Consider the following 26,787-nt stretch of genomic DNA (forward strand, 5'->3'; position numbering starts at 1 on the left):
ACGGTTAAATCATCAGGCAAATCGGAATACTTAATTTGAACCAATATTATAAAAATAATGCATCTGAAATGTCTCGGAACAGCTTAGGGGATTGAGTTGAAGGTTTCAGAGAGTGTTGGAGTTGGACGAAGGCTTCAAATTTTGTGCTTTGGAAGGGGTAAGAAAGGGGACAGTACACTTTTCGTCTCTGATCTATCTAAAAGCTAAAAACTTTACACCGTGACTCTCTCTGGAACTTTGTTTCACAAAAGGAAGCAAGGTATATCAAAAGAAACTATGTTTACCCGGGCTATAAAAATAGGGCATTTGTAATACCTCGAGAACGCCTTGGGGATTAAGTTAAAACGCAGGAGTGTCGGGGTAGTGGAGGACAAGCGGACTTCAAATTCTATATTTGAGCGAGGAGATGAGGGGCCGAAGCATTTTTGTATCTAAATGTAGGTTCGCCCAGGAAAGGGCCAATCATTTTTATCTGAAAAGCTTGAAACTTAAACCAGCAAGTCGCTGGGTCAAGGGGGATCTCTATGCAAAAATAAAAAATAAAAATTGTGAAACAATTTCGTGTCACCAGAAAATGGGTCAAACACGTTTCCCAATGGCCAAGACTCTGCCTGACTGTAAGACAAGGCCAGTTTGACCAAAAAAGGCCAAAAGGCCGAAAGGTTAAATGGGTTGGTTGCCCACTCCCGTTTGAGGTAATTTCTGTTCATCTTAATTTTGGCTTTATTATTCATTTTAATTTCTGTTCGTTCTAGGTTTCGTCTATTCATCCATAGTGATGTATGTCATTTTTATTTGTGATGAGCATATTCCTTTTAGTTTATGTCTGTTTTATGTTTAATTTATGCCTTCATGACAGTATTTGTTCTCTTAAGTTTGAATTATTCAATGGCTTTATTTCTGCTCGTTTAATGTTTTAATATGACTCTTTACTTTTCTTTTAAAAACTCTTAGTTGCAAAACGTTTCTTAAAATTAATTTCTTCAAAGATTTATTTATGAATACTTCTATGTAAAACGAGTAATGCCTCACAGATCTGGACCCTTGTCTTAGGGTCCGTAGGGTTCACATTGCCTTCTGAGACATGTTTGTTTTATGCTCTGTCATCCTGATAAAATGACTACCTTGAAATTTAGCTACGAAACCTATCCTGGCCAAGATAGGCCTCGGAGTTGAAAATTGATTGGGAACCCTTGGCATTAAAATCCGAACAGTGTTTTAGTTATTTCTCTCTTTTCAGAAATTATGTATACATTGCTTCTAAGTTTTCGTTTATAGAGTTTCGAATCACTATTGAAACGGGTTGCTATTTGCTGCAACTTGTTACCACGAACCGAATTGAAGTTTTAATACGTTACATATATTAATCAATTTTAATAAAGTGACATTCACGTGGCAAAGTGGCAATATTCAGATATTCACGTAAAGAGCAAGCGAAAATACAACGTCAGACCAAATTTTTCAATTGTAACGTTAAGAAATTTGATTTCATTGTCAAAAAATTGCCACTCAGCATAGTGGCAATATTCAGACATTTACGAAAAGAACAAGCGAAAGAACAGCGTCAGACCAAATCTTTCAATTGCCATTTTAAGAAATTTTATTTCATTGCCAAAAAAATTGTCACTCAGCAAATGGCCACTCAAAAAAGTGGCAATATTCAGACATTCAAATAAAGAACAAGCGACAGAATAGGTTCAGACCAAATCTTTCAATTGTAATTTTAAGAAATTTTATTTTTCCAAGCAGCAGGAAGAAAATTAATTTTATACTTTTTAGAATATTTAGATATAAAGGCGTTTTTTAACATTTTTATTCCTAATTCACATTGTACATTAGGATGACAAGCAATACTATTAACATTTGCCAAAGATGTGTCATCGCTGCATGCCGCATATATTTGCCCCCCCCCCCCCAAAAAAAATAAGGGGGTGAAAACTAATCCCATAAAATTCATTTTTCACTATTTGTTTATCGTTTTTAGAATGCGTGACTTGCAGATGCGTGACCAGATCCAAATATGAAAATGAATCTGAATTCCTGCTCTGTTAAAGGCTAAATAATGGGTTCTTTTTGCATAAATTGTTTCAAGCCTTCAACATTGTTGCCTTTGAATTCAACCTCTATTGTAATTCCATTGCTTTTCCTTCAAATTGACTAAAGAATACAAAACATTTCGCATTGACTTGTGCCTCAATTCGACCTTCCGATATTTAAGGACGAGCAACGTTTGATTTTGAATAATAGGAGGTTCAATTTATATATATATATATATATATATATATATATATATATATATATATATATATATATATATATATATATATATATATATATATATATATATATATATATATATATATATATATATATATATATATATATATATATATATATATATATATATATATATATATATATATATATATATATATATATATATATATACATATATATACTAAATAAAAGACAAGTTTTATGTGAGACATCCGACATTCTGTTTTCTGTTTTCTTTCCTCTATATCTCCCTCATTTTAATTGGTGTTTTTAAAAAGAAAACAGTAAGTCAATAACATTAAACCACAAACTCAAGTATTTTAGAGAAACCTCGTAAAAACTAAGCGGACATCGTCTATTTGTAGGATTGCTTTCCTTGTTGAAACAAAACACACACATACTAACACAATACAAGTAAAAAGTTGTCAGCTAGAGGGAAAAAAACTAATAAAGGGACAGAGTGTGTTAACTAATAAACTTAGCAAATAACTTGTTGTGAAATCTAATTGGAATGCCAAAAAAGCAAATTTGCATACTTTCACTCCTCCAAGCAATTTGGCAATCTATATTCTGATTCATTACTGCCCATATGCTAAAAAAAAAATGAGAGGATTTAAAACCTTAGAGTGGACAAAACCTCGTACTTGACCTCGTAAAACATAGCTTCTAGGCTGCTACTTCTAGGCTGCAATTCTTCAGGACAATAATAAACTGTCTAATAGACCAAACTCAATGCCAGATTTGTTTGTTGCTCAATGCCAGATTTGTCAATGCCAGATTTGTTTGGAGTTTTCCACCTGACTGTACAGATATGGATGAATTCGCAATTCTTTCACTGCCTCTAATCCTATCCCTAGGGGCTACATGCTAGATTTGTGTATACCCAATTCCAGGGTTCAGCACAACAAATGTTCATTTCTTCCCTCCCTTAAACCTCTTTGTACTCCCTTAACAATCATATCCATGATATCCGTGTTAGGGGAAATATTCCCCCAAAGAAAAAAGGGGAAGGGGTGACAGAAAACGCGTTTTTAAAGATAGTCCTGTTTTGAAGATATATATCCTTTCAGAATGAGTTTTCAGCTTAAGAAGCAGTATACCCCATTCATCAATTCCTTAGCAACACTCATACATCGCTTTGGATGGTAAAAAGGCGTAACTCACCTCATTTCTTCTTGAGACTCAATAACAGCAGTTTCTCTTGTGTATGTCTCTGCTTCTTTGAATTCAAAATCGGAAACAAAAAATGCAACCAGGTACGTAGACATTGGGACACTTCGTTCATAGACATCCCAGACCCAGCCTGGACGATCCAACCTAGGCCATGAAAAAATTAATATTGATATTGATGATATTTATATTGATAAAACAAGTTGAAACAACAAGAATTAATGATAATTCTACTCCTAAAAAATTTGATACTTGCCGATTATTCGAAACACACTCAGGAGGGGAAGGAGTGGCAGAAACACACGGAAGGAGTGGCAGAAACACACGGAAGGAGTGGCAGAGAGAAGCAGCTGCCCCCCCCCCTAGAATTGCAAATTTGCACTAGATATGGCTGGGAAAGCAGATGGTTGAAAAAGCAGATGGTTAAAAAAGCAGTTGAAAATAGGTAGATGGCTGAAAAAGCTGGAGATAAACAGCTGGAATGACAGAATAAAATTCAAACAAGAACCAATTATCCATAATGTTTTGGAAAGCTTTAGCTCTAATCCAAGAAGATTGATTAATGATGAAGCTTATTGATGATTTATTATTTTTTGTGATTACTTATTAATATAGATTTCATAGGTATCATAGAACTTGCTGGCAATGTAAAGTTTTGTGAACTGCCAATATAACATCAGCCCCCACCCTTCATCACAGAATCGGCTACCCCCCCCCCCCTAGAGAATAAGCTACCGTATGCCCATGGTAATATCGGACAATAACCGGTTTGCCTGTCTGGAATTGGTTATGATATGCTTATTTTATCCTTGTATGGTATACCAGACAAATACATTAAAGTGATTAGTGCTATATACGAGAATAACACTGCTGCGGTTAAGGTAGGAAATGAGGTTAGCAGCTGGTTTTGTATTAAATCAGGAGTTAAGCAGGGTTGTTTTCTATCCCCCCTTATATAGATCATTTAGATGGATTTTGTCTCAAGAAGCACAGGAAAGGCAATGGGAGACCACGGAATCAAATGGGGAGGAAAGAGTCTCCTGGACTTAGAATATGCTGATGATTTAAGCATCCTAGATGAAAGTGTGAGCAAAATGAATGAAGTTTAAGTGGTTTTTTGAGTTCAGGGTGCTAGTATTGGTTTGAAAATTAATGTTAGGAAGACTAAGTCACTAAAGTTAGGAATAAGAGAAGATGAAAAGGTGAAGTTGGGTAATGAAAAGATTGATCAGGTGGGCAGCTTCACTTACCTTGGTAGTATTATTAGTAAAGACGATGGGAGCAGTGAAGATGTTAAAAATAGAATAGCCAAGGCTCAGGGTGTTTTTTCACAGTTAAAAAAAGTCTGGAAAAATAGGAAGATAAGTCTGCAAACCAAGATTAGAATATTAGTAGCTACAGTGATGACCGTGGTCAAATATGGCTCTGAAGCATGGACGCTCCGAAAAGCGGATGAAGATTTGCTAGATGTTTTCCAGAGAAATTGCTTAAGGATTGTTCTGGGTACCCGGCTGACTGACCGTATTTCAAACAATAGGCTATACGAAAAATGTGGTTCAATACCGCTTTCTAGGTCTATAATGAAAGAATGGTTGAGGTGGTTAGGGCATGTTGTGCGGATGAGGGATGACAGATTGCCGAAGATTGTTCTTTTCGGCCAACCATCTAGGGCTAAACGGAAAGCAGGTCGTCCCCGTCTGGGGTGGGAGGACGTCATAAAGAAAGATTTAAAGGAAATAGGAACTTCGTGGGCGGGTGTAAAAAGGGAGGCTTTGAATCGATTGGGGTGGAGGAGGAGCGTGCGTAGCTGTGTTGGCCTCAGGTGGCTTGGTGCTGCGATGAGTTGTTAGTAGTAGTAGTAGTAGCCTGACTTCACTTCTTGGATGTGTTTCGAATAGCCGCCAAGTGCCAAGTATTTGAAGCTACTTTTTCTTTAGCTCTCTGTTTTGTTTTTGGTCAGGTTCCTTTGCTTTTTATAGTTTTGTGCAGTTTTATTTCAAGAATTAACACTAAAAATCAAAAGCACTATTTAATAGTGACGTTAGCACAGCCTGTCAAACGACAGATGTAAAAAAAAGTTGCAATGTATACCCCTTTGTGAGGACTGAAAACATACTGACTATATAACGGGGCATACTTTGGTAATATCAAAGACTGGGTAACTTGCAAGAGCAGGAACTTGCACTAGTGTCTGCAAAAGATATTGTTAGCGCCATCTAGCATTTCTTGGCATTTTTTTTTGTTTAATAATGCAAACTTTGTATAACTGCCAGACTAGCGTAGTAACAAGTGTCTGAACGCAGCTTCTGAAGAAAAACATCATTACGAAGCTTGAGCAAAATGCCAAGAAATGCCAAATGCATTTCTTGGCATTTTGCCATTCTGCCAAATGCCATTTTGCCATTTGGCATTTTGCCGAATGATCGCGTTGATTTTTGTCGACATGAGCAGCACTTTCCACCGTTTTAGTAACTCCTTGGACAGTAAAGCTTCAAGCTATCGTTCAACAGCATTGCATATTGAAATTCAGGCCAGAAATTTACGAAACTTACGAAACTACGGCATTACATAACATTTTTGAAAGCCAATTATAATTTTTTTTGTCACCCAAAAATACATTTTCTGTTTTAAATACTACTACTACTACCACTACCACTACTAGCAGCTCACCGCAGCACCAATCTACCTGAGGCCAACACCGCTAAACACGATCTTCATCCCTCCCAATGTTTTACACCCTCTCAAGAAGTTCCCATTTCCCTTAAGTCTTTCTTTAAGATATCCTCCGACCCCAACAGCGGACGACCTGTTTTCCGTTTAGCCCTTGTCGGTCGGCCGAACAAGACAATTTTATTTATTGTTCATTGTTTATATGGTAATTGTTTTTATGATAGATTATTGTTTATATGGTTAACATAAAAAAAAAAACGCTTAAAAGTAAATACAAAGTAATAAGTAATAACGGAATGAAATCTGCGGGAGTATCGAAAAAGAACTTGAATTCTCTAAAAAAAATTGATGGCTGATCTAATTAAAAAGCATACCGATGGTATCGGCACCGTCAAAAACTTTTAATTTGAGCTTTGAGCTTTCTCCATCTAACAATAGAAGAAACTTGAATTTTTTGCTTGGGTAACTCTGATATGCCCTTTTTTCCCTGGTGCTATCGGGCACTGGAACATCGCTTTCATTAGATTTTATTCTGAAACACTCACTTTCAAAACAACGCTAGTGATACGTAGGCTATACGTAGGATACGTAGGCTACTTTTTATGAATCCATCGTGATAACGTTTAAATTACATGCAATTAAAATAAAGTATATTTTTTGTGTAATTTTCAAACCATTATTCATACACTTTATGCTAAACGACGTCATGACACAATGCTAAAATGTTTCTATGTAAATCAAACAGCTCGTGGTAACGAACTGTAAGTAAGGAGCGACCCGGCTCAATGGTAACCGAAACTCTAAAAAACGGAATTTTGATACCAATAGATACATTAGAAGAATCAGATTTTTATAACAATTTAAAATATATAAGTTTTATTAAGTTTAGTCTTAACCATCAAAGGTCAAGCACATGAGAAAGTGTTCCTTATTTTCGAAAAAAGGGGGAAACACCCCATCAAAGTCATATAATTCGAATTAAAATCACACGATCAAATTCAGTGTATCAGACAACCGTGATCGTATCGATCCAGTAGTCCTAGAATATCATGAGAGGGCTCATTTGAACGGAAATTAAAAGTTCTAGTGCCGTTTTTAAGTAACCAAAAAAATTGGAGGGCAACTTGGCCCCCTCCCACGAACCTGTTTTTCCCAAAGTCACCGAATCAAAATTTTGAGATGGCCATTTTGTTCAGCATAGTTGAAAATCTAATAAATATGTCTTTGAGGATGACTTAATCCCCCACAGTTCCCGGGGGAAGGGCTGCAAGTTATAAACTTTGCCCATTGTTTACATATAGTATTGGTTATTAGGAAGTATACAGACGTTTTCAGGAGGATTTTTTTCTGGTGGTGCGGGGGTCGGAGTAGGGGTTACGGGGGAGAATATTTCCCCCGTTTTTAGTTTTTTTCAACTGAAAGTAAGGAGCAACATTAAAACTTAAAACGAACAGAAATTATTATGTATATGAGGGGGTTCGCCCCCTAGTCAACAACTCGCTCTTTACGCTAAAGTTTTTTAGCACTTTCAAAAGAGCTATCTATTCTAATTGACCGGCCTTTGTGATTCAAGGGTTCGTGATTTGAACAAAATTCGAACTTTAGCGTAAAGAGCGAGGTATTGACTTGGGGGCGAACTCCCTAATATACGTAATAAAAACATACGAATATAGAAATTTGTTACGTAAGTTAATTCTTAAGCTACGTCAGAACAAAATTTCGAGAAAGCCATTTAGCCAAAAAAATGAAAATTAATGTGCGAATTAATATGCGAGAAAGTAATTTTGCCAAAAAGGAAACTTAATATGCGAGTTTTATTTTAATTATTTATGTATGGTGAGCCAAAATCAAAGCTGCATTAATTCTGAAGCATCCAGAAATTAAATAAAAACAAACAAGTTTTTGTAACTGAAAGTAAGGAGCGACATTAAAACTTAAAACGAACAGAAGTTATTCCATATATGAAAGGGGCTGTCCCCTCCTCAACGCCTCGCTCTTTACGCTATGGTTTGACTCTGTCTCACAACTTTATTTTTTAAAACGATAAAAAACTTTAGCGTAAAGACCGAGGCGTTGAGGAGGGGACAGCCCCTTTCATATACGGAATAATTTCCGTTCGTTTTAAGTTTTAATGTCGCTCCTTACTTTCAGTTACAAAATCTTGTTTTTTTATTTTAGTAGTAAAGAGCAACAGCTCCAAAAAACTGGTTCTCTTTACTAGGTTCAACTAAGAAAAAAAAGCAACAGGCTTTTTCCTATGTGTGAAATATTTTTATTTCGTTAAGAGTCTGCCTTCTGACCACAGAACCCCCTCCCCCTTATCTCACAGTTTCTATACAATCGTGTTGTCTAATGTGAATCACAACGCTGATGTTGTCAACCCACTCGATATTTTCAAAGCGGCGTATCTCATGGATACACTGAAGTTTTGAATTTAAGTACCTCATAGAAGAATCTTGCATAAGATGTTATTGCACTGATGCTATTATATACTGATGCTATTGTAGCCTATACTATTATATGCTGATGCTATTATAAGATGCTTGCACTGATGCTATTATATACTCGTGATTTGATAAGCTCACTATGAACCGTCGGGCGAACCGTCAAACCGATGAACTGTCGGTTGAAAAAAAAATCCCTGCATTGATAGAAATGTTGGATTTCTTCTTTTAGGTCAACTTTCTAATATCACCACTTAGGAAGAAATAAGTAAGTAAGTAAGTATGAAGACACTAGACCCTTAAGGTCCAAACTGACCGTGCTGATCTCTGTTTCGGTGGCCCTTCAGCCAGGAAGTGCGATGGGGGGAGGGGCAGGCAACCTGTGCTTTTGCACACCCTTCCTGATCACCTTCCCCAGAATTCTCCAGGTACCCATTTAGAGCTGAGTCAACTCTGACTGAGCTTATAGAGTCACGCCACTGACCCCCATCCCAAACCAAATACCCGACAACGTCAGGAATCGAACCCATGCCCCTGGAACAAAGGATTCCCAGACCAGGGCGCCAACCACTTAAACGTAAGGGCAGAAGTAAAGGCAAGCTCAAACTGCTTTAGAGGTGAGAGGGAGCTTTTAAAGCTTACGAACCTGATACCGCTTCACAGTCTCAATTTTAAATGAAGAAAAAGGTGATGGACTTACTAAAAACTGAAATTGTCGGCCCTTTGAAATTTTTGAATTGGTGCATCTCATAAAGGAATTTTTGACTGAGAGAGCTGGTGTCATTTACAATAATTAGCTCATCAAGGATTGATCAACGCTGATAAACAAAACAAAATCCATTTGCCTTAGCTCAAAAGTTGATGTTCTTGCCATAGAGCAACATGATTAAGACCACACGAGTTTTAATTTTATTTTTAATGATGAATGTTATGCTCTTCCCAAGGAAATACGAAATAATTGGAGTCTTGAGGTACACAAAAGTATTCCTTGTAGCACTTAGGGCTAAGCCATTTTAATTCCACTACACACCACCGGAGATAAAGACTTGACAGAAAGATAAACACTTGAATTTACGTAGTATATGTACAAACAAATACACCTAGGAAATACGACACTTGTAGAAACATTTTCATTTTAACCAAATGGTTACTGTAGTGTCTAGCAAAGACAAAATACCACTGTTATTAATAAAATTCATAAATTTTGAAGCTAAAAAATTACCAGAAATTGGAAGACATAGTAAAATATACAAGATTGACAATAAATTAATTAGAATATCTAACAACGCGTGGAAGTTTAAATGCAAAGTTGGGGTAAACCCATTACAAATGGGTTGCTACTCCTAGTAAATGAAAAGAACACTTACATTAGCTCTGTCCTCATCTTGGGCATGTTCGTTAAGGCAGACATGCTTTCTTTCCTCCCCAAAGTGATATCAAATGTGGCTTTCATAGCTGGCTCATCAAAACAGGGAAAGGCACGCCTGGCATCAGTTGCTTCAAATTGAGTGACAGCCAGCCATCTTTAATTAATATCAAGAATTAAAAACTGCAGTCACTCTGACAGTTATATCTGCCAACTCTGGTAGTCATAGCTTCAGGGGCGGATCCAGGATTTTTTTTAGGGGGGGGGGCAAAATATGTTAATCCGATAAACTTGTGTTCGGAGCAAGTTTATTTAACGTAAATTTGCGTTAATTAAGTAAATTACACTACTTTAGACTACGTTAGGGGGGCGCCCTTCTCGGCCCCTCTCTGGATCCGCCACTGCATTGCTTTCAAAAATAATACTGATAATTGTATTTTTACTATTCAAACTTGTCTACTAACGAAGCAAACAAATTGATAATGATATATATATATATATATATATATATATATATATATATATATATATATATATATATATATATATATATATATATATATATATATATATATATATATATATATATATATATATATATATATATATATATATATATATATATATATATAAACTGTAAGAAACGGAATTTTGATACCAATAGATACATCAAAAGAATTGGATTTTTATGCTGATTTAAAATATATAAGTTTCATCAGGTTTGGTTTTATTCATCAAAAGCTACTAGCCGAGAAAATTTGCCTTTATTTTGGAAAAAAGGGAAAACACCCCCCCCCCCAAATATCATATAATCATAATGAAAAACACACCCTCTGATTCAGCGTATCAGAGAACCCTACTGTAGAGGTTTCAAGCTCCTATCTGCAAATTAAATAAAAAAAAAAGTTTTTTTAACTGAAAGTAAGGAACGACGTTAAAACTTAAAACGAACAGAAATTGTTCCGTATATTAAAGGAGTTGTCCCCTCCTCAACGCCTCGCTCTTTACGCTAAAGTTTTTTATTGTTAAAAAAAAATAGAGTTGTGAGAAAGTCAAACTTTAGCGTAAAGAGCGAGGCATTGAGGAGAAATTAAATAGGAGAAATATTACTAAAAAGTATTACTGACGGAGATACTAGTGACTCAGATGAATCTTACTTACAGTTACAGGAGCAAATAGACAGGGTCCCAGGTAGAAATATGAGGTTTTTGCTGGGAGATTTTAACGCCCAGGTCGGTAGAAATAGAGATAGATGGTGTCCTCGCCTAGGTAAATTTTGTGTAGGAAAAGAAAACAGTAATGGATACAGACTTTTGTAATTTTGTTGGAATAATAATCTAGTTATAACGAATACGGTGTTTGGTCATAAAATGGCTAATAAGTTAACATGGTATTCACGTGATGGTAAGACAGCAAGCCTTATTGATTATGTTATAGTAAACCGAAGACTGGCAGGATCAGCAAAAGATACTAGGGTATATAGGGGTGCCGTTATTGATGTTAAAAGTAAAGATCACAATCTAGTAGTGTCAAGTTTTAATTTAAATCTGAAATTTCGGAAGGGTAACTATTTCCCAGGAAGTTATTATGTTGGTAGACTCCAGGATGAGAATTTGAGAGAAACTTTCCAGGAACAGTTGAATGCTAAACTTGAGAGTTTAAAATTTGATAATGTGGAAGATGGTTGGAATAATCTTAGAAAAATAATTTTTGAAGTTGCTGAAGGTGTCTGACGGAAGAAAGCTAGAACTGCAGCTAAGAATATTAGTTAAAAAGCTTTATGTGTAATAGAAAGGAGAAAGGACTTGTACAAGAATTCTGTGAGTGATAGATCATATGAAAACAAAAAGAATCTAAAGAAAGAGGAGAAAGCATTAAAATATGAACTAAGGAGGTGTGAAGTGGAGTCCATGGATAAAATTGCCGAGGATCTGGAAGATGCAGCTAGACGGCATAATAGTAAAATATTGTAGTGGCATGTTAACAAATTGAGAGGGGGTAGTCAATCCGGACCTGGTCCAGTTAAAGATAGGAATGGGGCCGCAATTAGCGATAAGTAAAAACTAAAGAGAGATGGGCCAAACATTTTGAAAATTTGCTTAACCGAGAAAGAGTTGCAGGAAAAGATATAGAGGAAAATGAAAAAGTTTGTGATACCTTGGATGTGAAGAAATATTTGTTTTGTGAGGAAGAATTAGCGACAATACTAAAATGATTGAAAAATAATAAGTTTCCAGCTGCTGATAGTGTGATAAATTAGTTTCTTAAATATGGTGGCTATGAGGTTAGAAATACGTTACTGAAAATTATAACTATGATTTTTGAAAAAGGGGAAGTACCTAACGATTTCAGGAAAAACTTAACTAAGCCACTTTATAAGAAAGGTGATAAAAGTGAGTGTAGTAATTATCGAGGCATTAGTCTGGTCACTGTAGGTAGTAAATTACTTAGTTATACTGACTGACCGTATTTCAAACAATAGGCTATACGAAAAATGTGGTTCAATACCGCTCTCTAGGGCTATAATGAAAGAAAGGTTGAGGTGGCTAGGGCACGTTGTGCGGATGAAGGATGACAGATTGCCGAAGATTGTTCTTTTCGGCTAACCATCTAGGGCTATACGGAAAGCAGGTCGTCCTCGTCTGGGGTGGGAGGACGTCATAAAGAAAGATTTAAAGGAAGTGGGAACTTCATGGGCGGGCGTAAAAAGGGAGGCTTTGAATAGATTGGGATGGAGGAGGAGCGTGCGTAGCTGTCTTGGCCTCAGGCGGCTTGGTGCTGCGGTGAGTTGTTAGTAGTAATAGTAGTAGTATTGGGCTGGCTACCTTCCTTACATATGCTTTAACACAAATAATTGGCTCATGAAATATGTTACAAAACTCAACCAACAGAATTAAGCGCCCTTTTTAAAAATGGAGGCATAGGACAGTACTGTCTCTTTTTCTTTTCGACTTGAAACTTATTACCCATGCAAAAAAGTGATTTTCCTTGTTGTTCAATGCAAGGGCGGGTCCAGGATTTTTAAGGGGGGAGGGGGGCAAAATAGGTTGATCCGATAAACTTGCATTAGGAGCAAGTTGAATTAACGCAAACTTGCATTAATTAAGTAAATTACACTACTTTAGACGACGTTACGGGGAGGCACCCCCTGGATCTGCCACTGGTTCAATGTGGGGGTCTTCTGTATAAGGTATCAGGTTTGTATGAGGAAATGACAATTCCAAGGGTCTACTTTTTGTTTTAGTCCAAAAGTCAGGCTATTTCGAGGGTCTTACGAGAGGTTTCGGGCTATTGCCAGTAATTGTCACTAACTCGTTTCCAAAATACATTTAAGAGTAAACGAAATAATAGTTACCATTATGAAACAGCTACAAATGACAATTTGTTGTCAATTTTATTTAAAAAAATCACTAGCTAGTTTTTTAAAACGCGTTCCTAAATTTGTGTTTACTATGGGCTTTGGCTCGTTTGTTTTTTAATAGGCTGCGGCTGTCTCAACAGCCATGAAATAAAGTAAAACATGACACAACGGACATATCCAGTTTTTTTGGTGAAAGGGAATTTACAAAAGAATTTTTTTTTGGGGGGGGGGTTACTAAAAAACTTAAAAAAAAACCATCAAAAATTGGTTTATATTGGTTTTTGTTAAGTTTTTTACGAGTCGGACAAACATTTCGGGGAGGGTCAAGCCCCCTAACCCGACCCCCTGGACGCAGCCTTGCATGACGCTAATCCTAATGTCAGTAATATACTAGACAATAAAATGTTTTAATATTCTGAGAGATTCATGTGACGCTGGAAACATTTCCAATCCTATCATTTCTCTCTTGCATTGGGTGTGGTCTTTTTTGCTGGAGCCTGGCCGAGTTATACCTCTTACCAAATATTACATAATATCCAAAAAACCTATGACGTTATTGTATAAAAAAAAACTCCAGAACCATTGCTGGCGCAAAGGGCGTCGAAGTCAACATTTTAGTTGCTAGGTCTTTTTTACAGGGACTGTTTTACAGGGATAAGTAAGGTCTTTTTACAGGGACAAGTAGCAAGCTTGTCGTCTAACCTTGCTGCGACGTGGATCAAACCCCGGGTCCTCGTAATACCAAGCAGAGCATCAATCCACTGTGCTACAACAAGGGTATAATTGTGTAGCCTGTAAAAAATAATATAGTATAGCCCCACTCCCCTACGGTACTGTTCTAGTATATAATACACACTCGAGAACTTGTATTACGAATACCCGGTTTTTACGCTGTTTATACCAGACAATAACCTTCGGCTCGTTATGGAACCACATTATAGCTTTTTTTTTAATTATAAAAAAATATTTTGCTGGTATTTCGGTTAGGTTATTTTAGGTTACGCGCTCTGGGCGGCCCCCCTTTCACAATTCTTTGTGGTAGTTTTCATAATTTTGTTACTAAAGCATTGTATTTTCATCATATTTTGTTTTATTTCGTTAGCACTAACCAAACTTCCCTTCTCGAGTGTGTATTATATAAAGGAACAGTGCCAATTTTACTTTCAAGGCTATCGTTACTGTTGTCATATTTCGCTTTGATAAATCTTAAATGAGCATGTCCAAGGGAAAAGTGGCAATTATATTTTAGTTCATTTTGCGCTATGTAGCTATTGTAATTTTGTTAAGTTTTTCAGTTTAGTTGTTCAGCTTCAGTTTACATTTTCATTTCAGTTTTTCAGTTTAGTGTCATCAGTTTCGTCAGCTCTCCCAAAATTTGCATAATAGTAAGACCAAATTACATATTTGATTGTTTTTTTGTTGTATATTCTTATAAAAAATTTTTATTTCATTATTTAAAGATCTTCTTTGATATTAATGTATTAATGATATTAATGATATTAACATGTCAGGTAGTGCATTAATCATCAAACAGTTCGTGGTAACGAACTGTAAGTAAGGAGCGACCCGGCTCAATGGTAACCGAAACTCTAGAAAATACCTACTCTAACTCTAGATACCAATAACCGAAACTCTAGATACCAATAGATACATCAAAAGAATCAGATTTCAATGCTGATTTCAAATATATAAGTTTCATCAAGTTTCGTGCTACCCGTCAAAAGGTACGCGCCTAAGAAAATTTGGCTGATTTTCGAAAAAAGGGGAAAAGACCCCTGAAATTTATAGAACCTTAATGAAAATCACACCATCATATTCAGTGTATCAGAGAACCCTACTGCAGAGGTTTCAAGCTCCTATGTACAAAAATGTGGAATTTTGCATTTTTTGCCAGAAGAAAGATCACGGATGCGTGTTTATTTGTTTTTTTTTTCCCAGGGTATATCGTATTGACCCAGTGGTCCTAGAATATCGTGGGAGGGCTCATTGGAACGGAAATTAAAAGTTCTAGTTCCCTTTATAAGTGACCAAAAAATGGAGGGTAACTAGGCCCCCTCCGACGCTCATTTTTTTCCCAAAGTCACCTGATCAAAATTTTGAGATAGCCATTTTGTTCAGCATGGTCTAAAATATGATTACTATGCCTTTTAGGATGACTTGATCCCCTGAATTCCCCGGGGAGGGGGCTGAAAATGATGAACTTTACCCAATGTTAACCTATAGTATTGGTTATTGGGAAGTATACAGACGTTGTCAGGGGGGATTTTTCTAGTAGTGGGGGGGGGTAGTCAAAGGTTATGTGGGAGGATCTTTCCATGAAGTAAGTTTTCATGGGGGAAGGGACATTGCTATGAAGGGGGCGCCGGATTTCCCAGCATTATCTTAAAAAAGATCAGAAATTATATATATAGAAAACAAGTTTTTCAACTTAAAGTAAGGAGCAACATAAATACTTAAAACGACAGGAAACATTACGTATATGATTAGGTTCACCCCCTAGTCAATACCTTGCTCTTTAAGCCAAAGATTTTTTAGAACTTTCATAAGAGCTATTTATTCTAATTAATGGCATTTGTGATTAAGGGGTCATTTTTAAAGAGTTGGAACAAAATTCGAACCTTAGCTTAAAGAGCAAGGTATTGACTAGGAGGCGAACCCTCTAATATACGTATTAAAAAATATATAGATATAGAAGTTCGTTACGTAAGTTAATTCGTAAGTTACTTATATTTATTACTAATAAAAACGTTCGTAAATAAAATTAAACAAGTTTCGAGAAAGCCATTTAACCAAATAAAAGTAAAATTAATATTCAAATTTTTTTTTAAATATTCATGTACGGTGAGCCAAAGTCAAAACCTGCATTAATTTCAAAAACGTTCAGAAATTAAATTAAAAAAACAAGTTTTTTTAACTGAAAGTAAGGAACGACGTTAAAACTTAAAACGAACAGAAATTATTCCGTGTATGAAAGTGGCTGTCCCCTCCGCAACGCCTCGCTCTTTACGCTAAAGTTTGACTTTCTCACAACTCTATTTTTTTTTAAACAATGAAAAAATTTAACGTAAAGAGCGAGGCGTTGAGGAGGGGACAGTCCCTTTCATATACGGAATAATTTCTGTTCGTTTTAAGTTTCAACGTCGTTCCTTAATTTCAGTTAAAAAAAACTTGTTTTTTTTTTTTATTTAATTTCATCAAAGACACGCCTCTGACCTGACAAAAATAGAAATAAGCGTCCTTATAGCTAAAGAGGATGTATTACAGATGTATGCGTACAAAAGATAGGGGTAAAGGCAGTACCCAACGGGGGGAGGAAACTACAGGGTTTTAACCCCCCCCCCCCCCAAAAAAAAAAAAATAATGTCCAACCGGTAAAAAAAGTAACAAAAATGCACATTAAATGTTTTTGATGCGTTTTATGAAGTTTTTTTTGTATCCCCCTCCCCAACAAAATGCTCCCGTGAATAAAAATCGTAGATACAGCCTTGCTAGAGAGGTTTGCGTCCATACCCTTCGAACGGCGATGGTTAGAGTAATTTCTACTTTTCGTATAGGTCACCTGCTTTGTATTTCTCCTAAAGAGCAAAAAGGGAGGAAAAACATTAAAAAAAACAACTAACCTTTTGTTTCCATTTCTGTCAAGAAACGAGCTTCGGTAAAATCCTTTCAAATCAGCAGGAAGGCTGCCAGTAAAAGCAAGCCTCAAAGTATACCGCTCACCCATCTTTAAAGGTGAATCGAAAACAAAAGTGGCTGTTTCCTTAGCACTATCATATATTAACTTAGTTAATTCGGGTTCATCTTTATACCGTTCTTCTTCAATTTTTCTTGGTGCAGACCGCCCTTTAGGTATAAATCTATCCCTTTTCTTTATAAAAATAACGTCTCGTTTTGGAATGATTTTACTAAGGCTTAGTGAGATACTACTGTCATCAATTTCTAAATTCACGGAATGCAGTACAATTTGATCTGTTTTACTTTTTACAAGCAGGTCTAACTCCATTTCACCTTGGGTTGTGAAATTTCCTTCTTCCAGTATTGGTAATAGTTGAAGACGATATCTTTCTGGTAGGACGTCCATCGGTAGTCTAACATCTTTGAGCTTGTCGGAGGATATGCGAGTAACTAGGACTTCTGAGTTTGCAGCTGCTGCTAAACAGAGGAGCCAAAAGGCAGAGACTTGCATGATGAGGCTGCAACAGAATATGAATGTTAGAATAAGAATTTTTTTTTCTTTCTGAAGATAATTTTACAACCCTTAAGATATAAACCGATTTTGTATTTTTATTTTGAATCTCTCTTAAAAAAAACATGATTTATAAATTATGCTGGCAAAAATTGGCCATAATCAAAATTATACTACCTCAGTACCTATAATCAGGGCGTAATTTGCTATGGGGCAGGGGGCAACTGCCCCCCAGACCATAGTTTGTCCCTCCTCCCTTTTCGCTTGACTTTCTATTGACTTGACATACAGGGGCGTAATTTCTATGGGGAAACGGGGGGCGGGGAGAATTTCCCTCAAAACCTAGTTGCCCTCCCCCTAGCTGAAACTTAGCGTCTTCTAAATTCTCGTCAAAACCAAGATAGGCCTACATGATTCAAGCATTCTGAGAAACACATCATTTAGTATACCTTTGGCTTTACGGTACTATATGGCACATTTTCATTTTTCAATTGGTCATTTTCAGTGGCGTAATTTCGTCCAAATCCAAATAAGGGGAGGGGAAAGTTGGAGCTGATTTTCCCTATTCAAGTTTTTTTGCGAACACAATTTTTGAAGAAGGCGTCCTTTAAACAATTCTAGGAGGTGGCAAATGTTTTTCCAGTGGGGATCGGAGGCTCAAAGAAATTTGCAAGAACAGCAATATATTCTTCCAAGTAATACGAAGTATGGACATACTCTCAAGAGAATGAGAACACGAGTATCTAGTTCTGAATTAACAGCTATCGAACAGTTCGTGGTAACGAACTGTAAGTAAGGAGCGACACGGCTCAATAGTGACCAAAACTCTAAAAACGGAGTTTTGATACCAATAGATACATCACAAGAATTAGATTTTTATGCTGATTTCATATATATATGTTTCATCGAGTTTAATATTAGCCATCAAAAGTTAAGCGCCTGAGAAAATTTGCCTTATTTTCAAAGAAAGGGGGGAAAAACCCCTAATGGTCATAAAACTTTAATGAAAATATCACCATCAAATTCAGCGTATCAGTGAACCCTACTATAGAAATTTCAAGCTCCTATCTGCAAAAATGTGGAATTTTGTATTTTTTGCCAGAAGAAAGATCACGGATGCGTGTTTATTTGCTTGTTTTTTTCTTTTCCCAGGGGTGATCATATCTATCATGTAGTCCTAGAATATCGTGAGAGGGCTCATTCGAACAGAAATTGAAAGTTCTAGTTCCCTTTTTAAGTGACCAAAAAAAAATTAGAGGGCAACTTAGCCCCCTCCCACGCTAATTTTTTTTCCCGAAGTCACCCAATCAAAATTTTGAGAGATGCATTTTGTTCAGCATAGTCGAAAATCAAATAAATATGTCTTTGAGGATGACTTGATCCCCCACAGTTCCCGGGGGAAGGGCTGCAAGTTATGAACTTTGCCCATTGTTTACATATAGTATTGGTTATTGGGAAGTATACAGACGTTTTCTGGAGGGATTTTTTCTAGTGGGGGCAGGGGTCAGAGGAGGGGGTAATGGGGGAGGACCTTTCCATGAAGGATTTTTCATTGGGGGAAGGGATATTTCTATGAGGGGGCGCCAGCTCATTTTTTTCCCGAAGTCACCCAATCAAAATTTTTAGACAGCCATTTTGTTCAGAATAGTCAAAAATCAAATAAATACGTCTTTGAGGATGACTTGATCCCCCACAGTTCCTGGGGGAAGGGCTGCAAGTTATGAACTTTGCCCATTGTTTATATGTAGTATTGGTTATTGGGAAGTATACAGACGTTTTCAAGAGGGATCTTTTCTGGTGGGGGGGGTCAGAGGAGAGGGTAATGGGGGAGAACCTTTCCATGGAGGATTTTTCATTGGGGAAAGGGATATTTCTATGAAGGGGCGCCGGATTTCCCAGCATTATTTAAAAACGATCAGAAATTAAATAGAAAACAACAAGTTTTTTCAACTGAAAGTAAGGAGCAACATTAAAGCTTAAAACGAACAGAAATTATTAGGCATGTGAGGGGGTTCGTCCCCTAGTCAAAACCTAGCTCTTTACTCTATAGTGTTTATAGTAATTTCAAAACAGCTTTCTATTCTAATTAACCAGTCTTTGTGATTCAGGAGTTTATGATTCAAACAAAATTCGAACTTTGGATTGAAGAGCGAGGTATTGACTATGGGGCAAACTCCCTAATATACGTAATAAAAACATACGAATATTAAAGTTCGTTACGTAAGTTACGTCAGAACAAAATTTCGAGAAAGCCATTTAGCCAAAAAAAGTAAAATTAATGTGCAAATTTTGTTTTAATTATTCATACACGGTGAGCCAAAATCAAAGCTGCATTAATTCAAAAACGTTCAGAAATTAAAGAAAAAAAAGTTTTTTTTTAACAACAAGTAAGGAGCGACATTAAAACTTAAAACGAACAGAAATTATTCCGTATATAAAAGGGGCTGTCCTCTCCTCAAAGCCTTGCTCTTTACGCTAAAGCTTGACTCTTTCTCACAACTCTATTTTTTTTAAACAATAGAAAACTTTAGCATATAGAGCGAAGCGTTAAGCGTTCATATACGGAATAATCTCTGTTAGTTTTAAGTTTTAATGTGGCTTTCAGTTAAAAAACTTGTGTTTTTTAATTTAATTGCTAAAAGGAGGAGCAAGAGCTAAAAGGAGCAAGAGGAGCAAGAGGAGCGAGAGGAGCGAGAGGAGCAAGAGCTAAAAGGAGGAGCAAGAGGCATGATGAGGCATTCGTAATAAAAGAAATAAGCATATTAGATACTAAGTTCGAGGGAGATTATAAGAAAAAAAATCCTGTTCAATAAGAAAAAAAGATCCTGTTCAACATAACTTCTTGTTTTTCTCGACAGATACCATACTTTTTTCTTTTTTTTTTTTTTTAATCAAATGGGACAGAAATCGCATCTGGTATTACACAGATGTTCTCCATATTTAAAGTTACTGAGACGAAAGTTTGAATTATCAATCATCTGATCTTTATTAATTTTTTTTTTTTGAATTAAAAACAAGTACCAACAGTAAAAAAAATTGTATCTATAATTCACTAGCTTGGGTAGTATTTCAAGCTAATACACCCATACCCTAATGGATAAATGAGGCTAGTCTAACAAAACCCATGGTGTTAGTACGAGGTATGTACTCAGGGGTCAATAACCTTTCTCCCCTACATCTCAAGATCTTAATGATTTTCCTTAAAATACCCCTGTAATGAGGTCAACTTTTGCCTCTCTCGGCATTTTGAAACCGAAATGCCTATTGTGTTCCTAAGTATATATTGAAAAAAAAATCAAAATTTTCATTGACAAAAAAGTCAAAATTTTCATTAACTAATAATAGTCATTACAGTGCACAAAACCCTTTAGATCACAAAGACGTCATACCCAAAAGCCAAATCATCTTAAATGCACTTGAACATAAATATTGGCGAAGCTTATAAAATAATTCTTTTTATCAGGATTGTTCGGTCTTGGCTAGTGACAGTACTGGCCTCTCTTGCGCCCGGGGCAAAATCTTAATTACTCCCCCCCCACTGTGTCCCAAAAAAATTCAGGCCAAATTTTAACAAAATTTTCATTTATTAACAAAATTATTTTCAATTTATCAATTAATTAATAATCAATTTTCTAATTATAATTATATTAATTTTAATTATTATTATTATTATTTAATTATTTTTCTTTTTGAATTTACTTTATTTGATTAATTAATTGATAATTTATTTTGGTACTTGTTAAGTATATACCACACACTCAATAATTTATGACGTAAAAAAACTGGTCAAGCAACTTCTTTAACTAGACAATTGCTTTGGCCCGCTTTGGAAAATACACTATAGCTATAGTTTAATCAAATATTATTTGGTATTTTGGTTAGGTTAGGTTACGTATTTCATACAATGTGCTCTGGGTGGTCCCCCTTTCATAATTCTTTGTGGTAGTTTTCATAATTTTGTTACTAAAGTATTGTATTTTCGTCATATTTTGTTTTATTTCAATAGCATTAACCAAACTTTACTTCTCGAGTGTGTAGTATATAATTAACAGGTAACTTTATGTTCTTATTATTATTATCGTAATTTAATTATTATAATTATTCAGTTATTTTTATTTTTAATTTATTTTTATTCTATTACTGTAATTGTTAAGAATCTTATAATTAATTTCATTTACTAACTAAGCCCCCTACTTCACTTTAATAAAAATAAAAACGATTATAAGCGCTATGTTATTTATTTGAAATTTTGCACCCTTAAAATTTATTTATCCAACTGTCCTCATTATTTGGTTACTTTTGGCCACAGTTCATATAATTATCCAGTATGATCATTCTCTATCTCACCCATTATAAAAACCCGGACCGGGGTGCGAGTGCTCCGGAGAACGTTTTTGCAGATATAAACATAAGCGAAGTCAGATCTTTTCAAGGGTAGACAATTCAGACTGTGATCTAATCGGAAACAAGTGGAAACCCGCTATTACGAATAATGCACTTTGTTGGAAACAATCGGAAACAGACTAACCCGCATTCCCGCTAATGCAGAAATAAGTGGGAGGAGCTTTTTGTTCGCACCGAGAACGAAGACCAGAAATGATCTGTGATAAGCTTACTGGATAATTATATGAACTGTGCTTTTGGCACAGGGATGCTATTTATAATAATAGAAATATCTTATGGTTCTATTTCATGACGCAAAAGTAAGGGTTATACGTCTGTCATAGAATAATCACCCGCCGAAATGTGTCCAAAATTTAATCTAAACGAGCTTTCATGTTTAGACGGATCTAATTTATTGTTCACCTCCAGAGCCCCCTTCCAGAGGTGCAACCAATAAGGCTTGACGAGTTTTCTCCTTATAAACTATCCTAAATTTAAACGTCTTATGTTTGTTCCTTCAACATAAATGACTTAGCAAATAAAAGAATTTCACTTTCAACACGACAAACCCTAGACTCAAATATTTATTTTAGTGGTTATTAATTGTGCTGTCCTTGGAAAGCATACACTCCTTCCCTCCGAAAGATGCACTTCTGATTTATAGAAAGAAGATCAAGGTAAAGAGAGCAAAAAAAAATCATTTTTTTAAAAAGCCATCTTTATATGAAGGGCATAAAATTATGGAATAACTTGGAAAATGAAATTAAGAAAATGGAACATTTTTGTGATTTTAAAGGAAAATTGAAAGAAAAATTATTTAAGTAAGTATTCATTTTAGTTTTGTTTGTTTTGGAGGAGATTTTTTTGATTAAAGGGTGGTTAGAAGATACAGCCACCAACAGGATTTTTTTTTAATCTTAATGTGGTTGTCTAGTTATTTCTGATGTTTGTTGAATGTTTTTTTTTGGCAAATTAAAATTGTCTATGTCTCTATTTGGTTCGATCTCAATTAAGGGTGCTTGTGTATTATCCCGAACACGCTCAAGAAGTGAAGTTAGGTTAATCGTAATGAAATATATTAAAATATAATGAAAATATAATACTTTAGTAACAAAATTATGGAAACTATAACAAAGAATTATGGAAAGCAGTCTGTCCAGAACGTATTATATCAAACACCTAACCCCCTCTATATATTGAATATTTAATAAAAATATACCTGCATAGGAGTTTTTCTCAATCAGACTAAGCAAATTATAACCAATTGCAGACAGACAAACTGGTTTTTCTCAAATCAAAAAGAGCTCACTTCTCGAGTGTGTTCGGGATAGTACACAAGTACCAAATTGAGTTGTGATTTCTTGTTGGCTGGTGAGTGTAACGCAACAGTATGGAAATGGTATGTAGTTGCTGTCCCCGTCATATTATTATAATTATTTTATTTATTAATTTATTTATTTGTAATTTTGTTTCTTTCTTATTGTAGTGAATTTAGTTGATGTTATATGAATGTGCGGTACTCCTATGTTAAACGCACTCTTTTATATACTGCAATGGAAACCAGTCACGAAAACAGGTTTAATTCAAGACACCGCTATAGGGTAATACAATGTATAGCGTGATTTTCATTGCGTATACGATATTTAAACTGTTGTTTTTTTGGTGTTTAGGGGATGAAAAGGTACCTAGGTTAGGTTACGTAATAATATATGCTATGCTTTACCCCCACCCCCACCCCTAATATGCAAATATACAGTCCAAATTTGTTTCTAAACTATTATATATTCATCCGATTTAATTTTATTTCATTAGCATTAACGAAACTAGCACTATATAAAAGAGTGCGTTTAACATAGGAGTACCGAATGGGCTTTTAACCTAATTCATCCCACGTCATCCATTTGGTTTTGGGTGAATCATGTTCATTTTTGTATGTCGATTGTTGTTGTTAGACAAATTTGTCGTATGTGTCGTAATATGTCATAGTTTTCATTTTAATGAAAACTTCATTAAAATGAAAACTTCAGTTTTCATTTTAATGATAAATTTGTCGTATATGTCGTAATATGTCATAGCTTTCATTTTAATTTCGATATCCTATTTTGCCCCGATCCTGGAAGACCCTCCCAGTGGTCCTGGAAGACCCAGAGTCTATTCAGCTAAAGGCTCATATTTCACGTGACCCTAATTCCGGCCGAAACTTACAGCTGAACCAGTTTTCGAACACATTACCAAAGAAAAATTTTATTTTCAAATATGTGGTTTTGTTTTAATTCATTTCGTAACAACAAGGAAAAAATTCAATGCTTTTTTTGCTAATGTTTTCTATGCCAAAACCGTTGGCAAAACAGCATCTTTTAACTTTCGTTGCATGATAGGAACACGGCCCAAGTATACTCTATATTACTAGCCGACAAGCATGCAGGAATGTGTATGAAGGGTTGTCCCCTCCTCAATACATTTCTCTTTACGCTAAAGTTTGAGAACTTTTTTTTTTTAAGAACGGCTACCGAAACACGGGAGCCGTTTCATTAGAATAGGAAGCTTTTTTAAAAGTGCTCACAGCTTTAGTATAGAGAGCAAAGTATTGATGAGGGGAAAACGCTTCATATACGAAATAAATCTGCCAAAATTAATATGCAAATTTCATTTTAATTTTTTCATGTAAGGCGAGCCAAATTCGAGCCTGCATTAACTGAAAAACGTTCAGAAATTAAATAAAAAACGCTTTTTTTTTTAAACTAAAAGTAAGGAGCGACAGTAAAACTTAAAACGAACAGAAATTATCCCGTATATGAAAGGGGCTGTCCCCTCCTCAACGCCTCGTCTTTTTACGCTAAAGCTTGACTCTTTGTCTCAACTTTACTTTTTAAAACAATATAAACTATAGCGTAAAGAGCGAGGTGTTAAGACAGCCCCTTTCATATACAGAATAAATTCTGTTCAATTTAAGTTTTAATGTCGCTCCTTGCTTTCATTTAAAAAAAAAGTTTTTTTTTTATTTAATTCCGTTAAGGCCTATTCACAATGAGATTTTACTAATATCAAGATTTGATTAATAATAATTTTGAAAACTTACTATCAGGGGCGTAATTTGCTATGAGGCACGGGGGGACTGTCTCCAGATCCTGTTTACCCCTCCCCCGGGCTGAAATTTAGCGTCTTCAAAAATCTTTTCAAAACTAAAATAGGCCTACATAATTCAAGCATCCACAGAAACAGAGTAGTTTTCTTCAGTATACCTTTGCCTTTATGGTATTATCTGCGTCATTATTTATTTTTCACTGTCATTTTTTAATTGACTTGGGAAAATTGGCTCCAATGTTGCCCCCTCCCCCAGGATTTTGACGAAATTGCACCACTGCTTGCTACTGCGTTGCCCATTCAAGATGAAGGTTTAGCTGGTAACCAGAGCAAGCAAAAGATAACATTCAACCAATTAGAACTCTTCACTTATCAATTTTAGCTGCAACACAAAAAAACAAAAATAAAACCTAAAAAAAAATACATAAAAATACAAAAAAACTGAAAGGTTAACTGACAATTTAAATAAAAATGAAATGGTGAAAAAATCCCCTATCCTCTAGATTTTAAAAGATGCGTTTTTGTATTTTTACCGAACAAAGGCTTTTATTAGTATTTCCTTAGGAAACACAACAAAATTTCCCCCAAGAAATTAACAAAATATATATTGCCCCCAGGGGCATAGTTTGCAATGGGACAGGGAGGGGGAGGGGGCAAATGCTCTTCCCAGACCTCGGTTTGACCGCCTCAGACCACAGTTTGTCTCCCCGAAATTTAGTTTCTTCCAAATCTTGTCAAAACTAAGATAAACCTCCATAATTGAAGGGTCAACAGAAACAAATCCGTATTTTGATACATATTCACTTTTATGGTACATAAGTTACCTTTATATAGCACTATAAAGAACCTTTATAGTACTAAATAGTACCTTTATGGTACCAAATGGCTTATTTTTTAGTTTTTACTGTCATTTTCACTTGATTTGGGAAAACTCACTTCGACTTTATCCCCCCCCCAAAAAAAAAAAAAATTTTGGACGAAGTAACGCTCCTGATTGTGCCCCATGAAATTTTCGACAATTGACCCCCACTGTTCTCCCTATTCGCGGACACATGCTTTTAGCCCTTAAATTTCCGATCCGTTAAATTTCTAGACATAAATAAGTGGTAATTGACCAACCTTTGCCAAAAAATGTGCAATTCCTAAGTCACGCAACTTCTATGGCTTCTAATTTACAACTGGTATGAAACAGGAGGAATTTCTTTTACTAGATTTCTGGCGCAAGTTAATTGGCTCCAGAAGCTCTTCTTTTCAATGTCATTTTCTCATATAAGGGGCTCCTGACTTTTATACCCGGGTTTGTTGACCTTTCTGTGCCACAGTTAATTTACTCCCAAACAAATACCTTGCCATATAAACAACAATAGGAAATAATTTAGAATAGAAGAACTTTACCAGTTCAAAAAAGTAAAAAAAGGGTGGCCAGGTCCGCCAACAGGATTTCAGGACCCAAATTCAAATAAAAACAAAATCATTTTGAAAATAAAATTTTTAATTTTTCAATTTCTCTTAAATTTCTTTTAAGTGAAAATTAACAGCAAGGTCACAACTAAAAGCGAACTTAAATTGCCCTATGGGCAAATTACGGGGACTGCCACTCCCTCAACCCTCTGCTCCTTAGCTAAAGTTTAACCTTTTCTTAATAATATTTTGAAAATGATAATCGCCTCTGACAGAAATTCAGCTCTTTAAAGCAGTTTCTTGGAAATAGGGCGGGGGAAATCCCCCATTGGAAATTCAAAAATAATTTGTCAGTTCATATTTTTTTTTTCGTTTTAATAGGGGTTCTTTGCACATATGTTACTCCTGGTTATGCACCCCTATCCCTATGCCAGTAAGAACACGA

The 26,787-nt window shown here is 35.6% G+C and overlaps 1 protein-coding gene across 2 annotated transcripts in view; it reads right to left on the reverse strand.

Moving 5' to 3' along the window:
• The window catches only part of LOC148945753 (aminopeptidase N-like), a 111,191-nt gene extending 85,054 nt beyond the window's left edge, over positions 1–26,137 (reverse strand). For both annotated transcript variants that reach the window (XM_089098144.1, XM_089098145.1), the window contains exons 1-4: positions 26,061–26,137; positions 16,909–17,481; positions 9,929–10,084; positions 3,442–3,594 (exon numbers count right to left, since the gene is read on the reverse strand). In XM_089098144.1, the coding sequence (XP_088954270.1) occupies positions 3,442–3,594; positions 9,929–10,084; positions 16,909–17,474 (875 nt within the window). In that variant the 5' untranslated portion in view covers positions 17,475–17,481; positions 26,061–26,137. The remainder of the gene's footprint in view (positions 1–3,441; positions 3,595–9,928; positions 10,085–16,908; positions 17,482–26,060) is intronic.
• Positions 26,138–26,787: the final 650 nt, after the last annotated feature.

This window comes from Artemia sp. Qi Xiang Cuo, chromosome 12 (genome assembly GCF_049724085.1).
Source record: "Artemia sp. Qi Xiang Cuo chromosome 12, ASM4972408v1, whole genome shotgun sequence".
Taxonomy (NCBI): domain Eukaryota; kingdom Metazoa; phylum Arthropoda; class Branchiopoda; order Anostraca; family Artemiidae; genus Artemia; species Artemia sp. Qi Xiang Cuo.